The following is a 10,597-nucleotide window of genomic DNA, read 5'->3' as shown; positions in this document are numbered from 1 at the left end:
CGAGGGCCGGCGAGCCGGTGCCGCCGTCGCTGCGCGGCGGAGCGGCGGGCGCGCGCTAATCTTTTCCTCCGGCTGACCCGGGGCTCGTTTCGGCTGAATGTGACCTCTAGACAGAGCATTAATAACGAACGTGGCAGCGGCCCAAGCTGACAAGGGGTGCGGCCGCTTGGCACTCGCCTCCTCCCTCCCTGGCGCTCGCTCTCCGTCTCCCTCGCTCTCGCCTGAATGTCAGCGGCAGGGGGAGCGATCCAGGAAAACAAAGCTCGGCTAATAGTTTCCTCCGCTCTGAAGTGAATCAAAGGCGCTTTTCTTTCGGGGAGGTGCATGCCAGCGACCGCCGCCGGGCACCCAGCGAAGCGGAGGGGTTCGGGGCGGGAAGGGGGCGAGCACGCAAACGGGTCCCTTAACGGGAGTTCGCGGGGACGAGCAGAGCGACGTTACGGGGGGGGGGGGAATATATATGTATATATATATATATATATGTGTGTGTGTGTGAGCTCATCCCCCCGAAGCCTGACGGTGCCTCCGGCCCCTCTCGCCCCCCGCGGCACGGGGGACCGGGCCGGGGCAGGGCCGAGACGCCGCAGCCCCGGCGGGGAGAGGGTCGGCCCGAAGGAGCCCGCGCGGCGGCCGGCGGCGCCGGGAGCCGGCCCCGCACCACGTCTCGCCGAGGTCCCACGCGGCTCTCCCGCTATCTCCCTCTTCCCTCCGGGCAGCGGGCCGGATGCTCCCGGCCTCCCCTTCGGAGGCGACGCCGGCACCCGGCCTCGGCGCGCCCGGCCGCCCGGGGAGCAGGGCGAAAGCCTCGCGCGCTTCGCCCGAACTCCCGGCTGCCTCCCGGGAGAGGCCGGGTCTGCGCCCGGAGGCCCCGGACGCGCAGCGGAGCTCGCCCCCGGGAGCGGCCGCGCCGCCCGAGCCCGGCTCTCTTTCCTCACCTGGTTTGGATATTATTTCTGCTCCCTTCTTGTTGCAAAAATAATGCTCAAAATTAAAATGTAGGCTGTAAATTATAGTAATTACCAGCAGTTCCCCCTGACAGGCCTTTTGTGTTTCATGTGCTGACACTCGCTAAGCAAATCCTCACAGTTTTCTCCTACATAGACAAGAAACGTTCAGCCAACTGTGGCAGAAAGCGCAGCGCCGGGAGGGGGGACTGCGGGAAGCCGGGGCGGCGATGGCGAACGGGCTTCGTCCCGGGGGACGGCGTTCGAAGTGTGCTGGGAAACACCTCGGCCAGGGAGCCAAGAAAGCCCCAACCCATCCACCAGCGCTCGGCTGACTCAGCCCTGGCTACGGGACAGGCTTCAGCCCCGGCCCGGAGCCAAACTCCGCAGCCGACCTGTATCAACGGTGGGGCAAAATCCAGCGCCCGGCCCCAAAGCCAAAGCAAGGATGCTGCGCGACCGGGGCGCCTAGGAAAGGATCACAGCCGAGCACAGCCTATTCCGGGGCAGACGCGGCCGGCCCAGGCCTCGGAGCTCCCGCAGCACTCAGTCTGCCCCGTCTGCCCCGGCAAAATCTCCATCCACGGCCTCGCCGCAGGCACGAAACTCAGCGCAAGCTCAGGGCAGGCACGCAGCTTCCCCCGCGCGGGCAGATGCCCGTGCCGCGTGCCCACCTCCACCGCCAACCCGGCAGGGCCCGGGAGAGGGACGACACGCAGCGAACAGCACGGGCTGCAAACCAGCTTCTCCAGCCCACACTTCATTACCATCAGCAGGTTTTTACAGCAGTAAATATTTCAGGCTGAAGAGGGGAAGGCTTCAGGAGGAGCCCAAGGGAGATGAAGGGAGGAACCCGCAGAGCAGGGGCTGAATCCAGGCTTCCCAAGGAGACAGTATCTCCTACCAGGCACCGGGCTGCAGCCAACTCCTTTTAAGAGCAAAGGCTGTCCTGCCAGGAAGAAGCGATGGAGGAAGAATGCGAAGACCCACGCAGATATACCTCCCCCCGCCACCCAGCCAGCTGCTGGTTCAAAATAACAGTGCAAAACCAAATTAGGGTTGGAAGGGCGCACGCCTGTGCACGTGTGTTTACACACCCGTTCAAGCTCCAAAATGATCTTGTGCAGCGAGACACCACACTAAAACACTGCTACGTTCAAAAGCACGGGGAGATAGCTGGTTTCTGCCGTGGGCTTTGGTTTCTATGTTTCTATCGTTTGGTAATGTGTTAAGCTGAAGAAATCAATATTAAACAAAAAACAGCATTTTTTTTCATTCCACGGACAAAATGAGACTGGGAGGAAAAAACACAGTTAGGTCCATCCGAAATTCATCTTACTTTCTAAGCTGATTTTTGGCAGAACTGAAAATCAGCCCTCAAAAGAGTATCTTCTGCATCCAAGAAAATATTTTATATCCACCCAAAATGAACTATTTAGAGGTTTCCATAGCTTATTTAACTCTCTGACACTGGCTTCTTACATGCTGAAATAAACGTCAAAATGCTTCGTGAGAGCAACACGCACGCTCCCGGCCCGCCAGCCCCTCTCGGCCCTCTCCGTGCCAGAACCAGTCATTGCATTTGACACGATTTCACAAAGAGTTTCAGCCCCTTCCAAAAACACTATTTTCAGTTGTTGTCCGTTTATGAAGACTGAAAGTAAGCAAAACCGTCTCCTTTGCCAGCCCTGCACGTGCAGGAGCTGCGAAACCCTGAGGGACCACCTGCATCCTTGTGGACCACCACCTTCCTCGTGGACCGCGGGAGCAGTGGTGCCGGGCTGCCTGTACCAGACCCCTCTTCTCTCACCTCGTTACACCAACTGTCTCCGGTGCCTTCGGAGCAGACAGCCCTGCCCAGCTCCTCCAGCCCCGGCCTCGCGGAGGAAAGCCGAGGAGAGCGAGATTTTGCTTCTGCCCCTGAAGCGAGCGGAGCAAAGCGCGGGAGGAACTCAGGTGAGCAAGAAACTGCCATTTTCATGTGGCCTCTTTTCAAAGTACAAAACCACTTGTTAGACTCGGGGAGGGGAAAACCCAGCGCCGTGACGAGAACAGATACTAGACTTTAAAGAGTAATGAAGGCCACGCAGAAAACTCCTGGTTCATCAAGTTCAGCTCCCCTGCTATCGCAGGCAGCCCTGCAATATAATCCCGCTCAGGCACGTATCACTCTCCACTCTGAAACCAGATAGACGGGCCGGGGGCAATAAACCTCCCGGGCCGTCCCAGCTCGGCGTTCGCCCGCTGCGTGGGAACGCCAGGCTCCCTCCCAGCCTACCTTTAACTCCTGGCCGCTGGGCTGGTGCCAGCGGGTCCCCCCAACGCGGTAGCTGGCTAAACATTGCCTTTTATGGAGCAGCGGCGGTCCCGCCGCGGAGCCTCCGCCGCGGCAAAGGCAGAGCAGCGGGCGCTGCCGCCCGGCTCGGGCTCCGCCACCGCCCCCCGAGAGGGAGAGGAAACGGGGGGAATCACAGAGCAACTCCGCTTAACCAAAGCCTCCTGCTTTTAACTTGTAATCGCAGTCGCAGAGAAAGGAGACAATATCAGAAAAACACGCTACCCCGTAATTATACCAATCCCGGCACATTTTGACAGACTAGTGAATCAAAGTTTATTGCATAATAAAAGTGTCATTAGGCAAGAACTGTCCTCCCGCTAGGCTCTCGTTCCCCCAGTTAACTTTAACAACGCGGTGCTCCCCTTTATCGTCTCTCCCTACGGACACAGTCCTGCCTCCTCCGGCTTGGAGCCTCTCCGTGCTGCCCCGCCAGTCGAGAGCCGCCGAACGCGCCCCTGCGGCCCGCGGCGCGGCGAGGCCGCTCGACCTCGGCGTCTCGCTGTCCTGCTTCCCCTTACAGCCTGCCCCCGACTCTTGCACAGCGCAGCACAGACACGGGGCTTCGCACGACCCTGCGCAGCTCGCGGCGGGATCGGCCTCGCACCAGTACCGGGAAGGGGCAGAAGAGCGCGGTCGGGGCGGCTTATCTTGGCCGTTTCGGAGCGCCGCGAGGCGGAAACCCCCAGGGTGCCAGCCCCTGGAAATGCCACGAAGAGCCAACTCAAAGCATTAACGCGGCTACTTCCTGGCAAGGAGGGGAATTCGGGTTCTCTGCAGAAGTCTGGCGTAGAAGTCTCAGTTTCCCAGGTTGTTACAGACTGGAAAACACTACTTCAGCAACCCAGGTTTGCACAGGCAAAGCTCCTGCCCCACGCCGCCCCCCTGGCTGCAGCGACGGCCACGGCTCAGCTCAGGCAGCAGCAAGAACCGCTACACGCTCCCACGCTTCACCTTCCACGCAGGCTTTGGCGGCCGCGTTTAAGACTCCTTAAGTGCACCTCCAGCGTACAGCATAAAATGGCAAGAGGCACTTTTTACAACCAGATGCGATCTCCAAAACAAAGCAGCGCTCAGAAAAGATCCCTCCGACAGCACTCCCCTGCTCAGCACCTGCTCACCCCATCACCTGGCTCCGGGCCAGCCCGCTTGATTAAAGTCTATCTATTAAGTTCTGCATCTATAGAAAGCTGCGCTCAGCAACGCACAAGATTGGCACTGGGCTGTAAAGAGGGTTGGAACGGCTTAGAGGAGAGTGAGCCAAACACTTTGGGATATTCACAGGCAAAGTAATCCAAGTCCACGGCTCCCATCGGCACCTGGGAAGCCTGAGCTCCAGAACATATAATCAACATCCCTGCAGCAGGTGCATTTTCCAAACAGAGCTGAAGCCACTAACATGCCTGTTTGCAGTTGCCATCCCCAAACGACACTCATTTCCATTTTAATTTCACATTTACAATCCTCACCAGGCCACGAGAATAAGAAGCAATCCAAGCAGGATGCACGGGCTGGGGATGTGAACTCGACAGCGCATCAACAGGACGTGACTTTGGAAAAAATTAAAGCCGTAAAAGAGTTGGCACCAGAGCCGCGCGAAGGAGGGGGAAGTGGCAAGAAGGGCTGTGCTACACTCAGCACTTTTTAAAAACGGTCTCAGCAAAGGGCTCTGAATCAGCTCCAGGATGTAAAGTCACCGCGCTCCTGCCCGCAGCCCCGGGCCCTCCTGAGCTCGCCGACACGCGCTCCGAAGGCGGCTCCGGCGCAGCGCCGGCGCGGCGATGCCCACCCCCGCGAGGGGACGACGGGAAAGCCGCAGCTGCCCCCGCAGCGCCGAGCGCCGGCGTTCACCGCCCGCGCAGCGCTCGGGCAAGAGGCAGCAGCGCGGGCGGCTGCTCTCGGCCCGCTCGAAACAGGTCGCGCAGGGGCTGCGGACCTCCGCCGAGCGCCGCGAGCCTCGCGCCAGGCACGCCAGGAGCTGCGAAGGCAACTCGTGAGGTGTCTGCCCCGTTTTCCACCCCGCGCCCCCCCGCCTCGGGGACCACAACTGGGGCTCCACGAGCCGCTGCACCCACGGGCTCGGACGGCCTGCGTGGTGCCAGCACGACTCCTGGGGCTGGGAGAGACTGAGCGAGCCTCACGCCATTCCCAGTTCCCCTCTTGCCTCCCCCAGGCCTCCCACTGCAGCTTACTGGGGACAAACCGGCAGCTGCACCAGCTCCCATGCTCCAAGGCCACCCGTCCCCAGCCCGGTCTGGCAGAAGCCAACGGGAGAAGCAAACAAGCAGCTCACCCTTTTTAGCTGTCTCCATTTCTTCTTCCGTCCAGCGCGAGCTTTCGTTCATCTCCAGAGAAGCTAGGAGGGAGGGAAGGGAGGAGAGAAGTCAGTGCACGAGGGCCGGAAAGCAGGTGAAGCTCTGTGGGGTCAGACGCACGCGGGAGAAGGCAGGTCCCAACACCAGCCAGTCCTAGGTGGACACCCCGTCTCAGGCCCTGGCCCCAGCGCACGACACAACAGCCTGCAGGGCAGAAGTGCTTCTCCGGGGCAAGGCTCTTCTAGCAAGGACTCTCAACGCTTTCACGCTTCAACAACCCACGTGGCCTCTGCTTTGGTTTCTCTGGGTTTGGCAGCGAAGCCAGATGGCTCGAGGGAGGCAGCGTACTTCTCACTGAATCAGTGCCGTGCGCTCCGGCCCGCGAACTGCAGGTACCGACCATCAGCTGCCTGCTTTGGAGGGGGCAGGCGCCGGGTGGGACCGTCCTGCTGGGGAGAGATGGAGTCACCTTGATGCTAAGGTTTTGGTGGGCCACCAAGGCGGGCAGCCTTGCTGACAACGGGCCCCCTTGGAAAGTGTGTGCTGTCACCGGGCGCTCGGACATTTCGGACCCGGGAGCGACCGGGCCGCGGCCGATTCACGAGCTGAGCAAGGCCCCAGGGCAACGCTGCTCGGAGGGGGATGTGCTCTTCTGGCCGCGAGAGGAAGAGATGGGCGTCAGCACCTAACGTTCCCCGCTCTGTTCCACCCCGCGCCCAACGCTGGGGACACCGAGGTCCTGCACGCAGCGGTCGCTACGCAATAATCCTGCTGGCAGTCTGGCACTCGTGAGCAAACCCTACAATAACAAACCAGGGTGTGAGTCAGAGGCAAAAAACAACTCGGTTAGGAAACAGATTTCCGGTCCAGGCTGCCAACGGGTTATTACTCTAAACAACAGGCAAAGCATTATTTCAACAGTGATGAGAGATGTTTTGACAGCATCCCCTTAAAATGGAAAACAGGCTGATAGGTTAGGTTAAAGGATACGGACGAGGAGAGAAAGAAGCATCTTCCAAGAAGCTCTAAGAGAAGCTGAGACCCCGTGAGAGGACAGATCTAGCTCTGATGCCCGTGACCTGCGAGGTACTTGGGAGCCAGATAAGGAATCTCCTTCACAGCTGGCTGAGCAGAACCGCAGGTGTCACCTCTTGTAAGTCAGCGCAGGTCACTTCCTCCAGCAGAAACACAGTCCCCCGGGAACGGGGCCAATACGCCACTGCTCAGCTAGCACGGGGAAATCGATACCTCAGGACCTCCCCCAGCCTCGGGCAGGTTCAGGGATTCGGCGTTCGTTTACTTAAAACGAAGCGTCCCAAACGCGCTTCGTAAGGCCTTTAATTCAGCTTTAAGATACTGTTATTGTATGGTAAAGAAATGTCAAAGAAATGGCCTGTTCGGTTTGATTAATGGTATTTACTGAGGTTGCGCAGTTATGTAACAGATGCCTACTGGGAGCTCCAGCAAGCTGCAGTTAAACCACAATATGGTTTTGTGTTGTTTTTTAATGTTCAATTGGTATTTAAAATGCAATAACTTTCTTAGCCAACCTAAATTAAAGCACTATTGGAGAGACATAAAGTGTAACCAATTGCTTAGATTTGTCACTGGAATCAATCCGTTTCCTTTTCCTAATTTAACACTGTCAAAAGTCTTTTCTCCATGCTCACAGTGAAGTTTATCGAGGTCTCTAAGATACTGGGATAAAAAAGAATAAAAAAATCCTATCTAAGTTACTGGCATTATCTACTGCTTTTACACAGCATCGCTTAACAAGTTTGAGATGGAGATCAGGGCCCGTAGTGCTGGGAACTATTTATATCGTTTGTATGAAACGGAGCGCTCGCAATCAAAGCTTCAGCCAGTTGTCAGCAGAGGAACGGAGAAGCAAAACACCTCGATACGATTTATAGCAAATGGAACAGAATAAGCCAGGAATTGCAGAGAAGGGAAGCAAGAGGAGTCACCCTTCTTTTATTCGTACTTGCCTTAGGTACCGCAGTAATAATTTTGTACTTGATTACAGGGGAAATACGGGAAAAATGGCTAAATTCCTTGATGCATTTGCTCCTCTAAGGCAATACATGAACAGTTTCCAAGGGCAACCACTACCAGTGCTGCATATACAGAAGGCAAATGCCCACGGCGCGGGTCAGCCGACGCCACCGGGAATGCCTGCGCGCTGCCTGGCCCCCCGAGCCGGACACCGCGTCGTGTGCACGACTCCTGCTCTTGCAGCCGGCGTGCTTCGACCCCTCGCTCTCCCTCCGAAGCGGCCCCTAGGCTCTTCCCGCTGTGCTCGGTCACCCTGCAGCCCAGCTGCCCCAGAGCCCAGGGCTGAACACAGCGCCTGGCCGGTTTGGGAGCGGGCAGACGAGCAGGAGTGATGGGGATCAACACGGGAAATGCTGCTGTTTGCGCAGAACCGGCCGGCTGGGCCTGCAGCTGAACCGCAGCTGGGGCTCTGGGGCAAACGGGGCCCGCTCCCTCCTCGCCACGTCCCTCGATGTGCTGGGGTAGCTGCATAGGCGAGCGAGGGAGCAGCCTGATTCCCAGACTGCAAACACCCTGGGAGCAAGCAGGCTGGGAAACAGCGAGGGCTGGAGAATGGGCAAAGCCCCGGCACCCCCAGCTGCAGGAGGGCAGAGGGTGCTCGAGGCCTGAGCCCCTGCACAGTGAGACACCACTTCCAGGTGCGGGAGCGAGGGAGAGCTTGCTGGCAGCACGAGCCTGGCACAGCCCTGCCTAACGCTCTGCTAAAAAGGCAGTCTTTCCTTTCTCTTTACTGCAGTGCTTTCCCTCGGAGGCCCTAAAACACATTAACGCTCAGCCAGGAAAGTCCAGGCTTGCAAACGCCTCTGGTTCGTCTGGAGGTATTGCACAGGGCAGCTAACAGATTAGAGAAACCTTACCACCGCCTCCCTGGAAAGGGGGAATTCCTCAGGCTGGACTGTGGAGGAGGAAAGCCCTTGGGGACAGGGAGCAGAGCAGGCTGACGGCCCGTCCCAGCACCCGGCAGCGGAGCAGACCCTGAGCCCACCCTGTGCCGACAGTGTCCCGCGCTGCCCCGGGGGGCTGGACCGCGCGCCAGCGCCTACGCACCCAGCTCTGCGCTCTGCTGCGGAGCCGCTGCCTCCTCGTTGTTGGCTTCGTTCGCCATCGAGCGGGTGATGCGGCCTTTGCGACGGCCCTGGCTGTTGGCAGTTTTGCGGCCTTTGGAGGTGACAGTTTCTTTCTCGTCGTTGTCTTCCCCAGACGTGTCATCATTCTTGTCCCTGCAAAAACAGAGAGGGAGGAAACGATTGTGAAGTTGCCCTGACTTTCAGTTCAAGGGAGTTTTTTGCTCTGCTTGTTTTTTGTTGTTCTTTTGGGGAGTGGGTCTGTACTTTTCTTTGCCGTAAGTGGGCTGGGTTTGGTGGTGGTGGGACTTGCTTTCTGCAGATGGCTGCAGTTCCACTGCTGAGCGCACGCAGAGACCTGACGGAGACAGGTTTAATACTAGGGCATTCAAATTCATCACTGCCTCCTCCTCATTTATCTTCCTGAAAGGGACCTGCTGGTAAATGTCTTAGCAGCCTAGATATAATGAAGCCAGATGTTCTTTTAAACCAAGTATTAAGCCCATTACAGATAGCTAGCAGCCCGCGTGCCAACCTCTCCCCGCCACAGCTCCGGCGCTCCCCGTTAAGTTATGATAGTGTCAGGCGGGGAGGCAGGCGCAGTTATAAAATTGGTCGAATCCCTTGATCTGGAAGCTCTCACGTTGACATCAATAACACTAAAGGTGAAGCGCCACGCTCGACTGCGCTCTTCTTCTCTCCTCCGACTCTGGGAGGCTCTTGCAACAACAAAATAAGCCTCAGGACCAGAATGGCTTTGCGAGTTGATTAAATTAAAAAAAAAAAAAAAAGGGAAAAAAAACCACACCAGGAAGTGGTTTTCCAGGTTTGGGAGCAGCAGGGAAGAGAAACAAGCAGGAGAGCAGGCTCTCCCCCAGGCTCTGTGTGGGAGGAGGAGGACCGGGCGCCCGCAGCCTGCCCGGGGAGACCTGTGCCAGGCTCGGGCAGCCCTGGCCCAGGAGGGAGCGCGAGCCCGCGCGGCCCCGGCACACCGCTCCCGGGAGCGGGAGGAGACCCGGGAGGGGAGGGAGTCGCTTACTTTGTCAGGTCGTCTTTGTCGTTTTCTGCGTCCTGTTTGTCTTCCTCCTTCTCTCCCTCTTTCTCCTTTTCTTTCTCTTTTTCATCTTTCTCCTCTTGGCTGCTACGGGGCATTTGCTGCTGCTGCTGCTGCAAAACAAGGGACATTAAAAAACCAAACCAAACCAAACCAAACCTCGCCGTTGAGGCGGATTAGCTCTCAGCACCTGGGCCAACCTAAACAACCGCCGCGGAACAACGCTGGGGGCCAGCCACCAAGAGGAAAGGCGCCGCGGGGCGGCCGGCCGCGGGCCCCCAGGGGCCTGGAGCTGTGCGCCGGCGGGTGCCCGGCTCGCCAGCCCGCCCCGGGCAACGCCGCCGGGCGCCCTCGGCTGAGCCGCGCGCACGACCGCCCGGACGCTGCCGCCATCGCCCTCGCACACCAAGCGCGTCGCGTTGCTACAGGGAGGGACGCGGTTATTACAATATTTCTGGGTTTTGTTTCAACAGCTGCAGGAAGAAGGATGCTGGGGAGGCCTGGTTTCCCTGACCTCCCTTCCCTCTGGTGAGCAGCAAACAAGAGGAATTTCAGCGAGAAGTCAAAACCAGCGACGGAAATGATTTATTGAACCAACGTGCTCCTGGCCAACGCCAGGCTGCTCGCTCCAGTAAATCCACGCAGGCTTGCCCAGCCCCTTTCCAAACAGCAGAGCTTCCCGCACCCCGCGGGGAACGATTCTGCCGTACAGCGCCGGGTGCGGGGCACATCCTAAAGCGGATTCCTCAGCGGCAAGCCCGACCCGAGGCGGCCCGGCCGGGCCCGCGGGCCGGCAGAGCCCCCTCGGCGCGGCGCGGGGGCCCGAGGCC

General features: G+C 58.7%; 1 protein-coding gene across 9 annotated transcripts in view; it reads right to left on the bottom strand.

Annotated features, from left to right (window-relative positions):
* Positions 1–10,597, bottom strand: part of NCOR2 (nuclear receptor corepressor 2) — a 186,626-nt gene that overhangs the window by 61,065 nt on the left and 114,964 nt on the right. For 7 of the 9 annotated variants that reach the window (XM_085321029.1, XM_085321033.1, XM_085321030.1 and 4 more), the window contains exons 14-16: positions 9,753–9,880; positions 8,697–8,869; positions 5,573–5,635 (exon numbers count right to left, since the gene is read on the bottom strand). In XM_085321029.1, coding sequence (XP_085177155.1) covers positions 5,573–5,635; positions 8,697–8,869; positions 9,753–9,880 — 364 coding nt within the window. The remainder of the gene's footprint in view (positions 1–5,572; positions 5,636–8,696; positions 8,870–9,752; positions 9,881–10,597) is intronic. The other 2 variants (XM_085321031.1, XM_085321036.1) reach the window with 1 other exon arrangement.

Source organism: Rhea americana, unplaced genomic scaffold (genome assembly GCF_003343005.1).
Source record: "Rhea americana isolate MKP2758 unplaced genomic scaffold, rheAme1 scaffold_68, whole genome shotgun sequence".
Taxonomy (NCBI): Eukaryota; Metazoa; Chordata; class Aves; order Rheiformes; family Rheidae; genus Rhea; species Rhea americana.
This window is presented reverse-complemented; position numbering and strand designations above follow the sequence as displayed.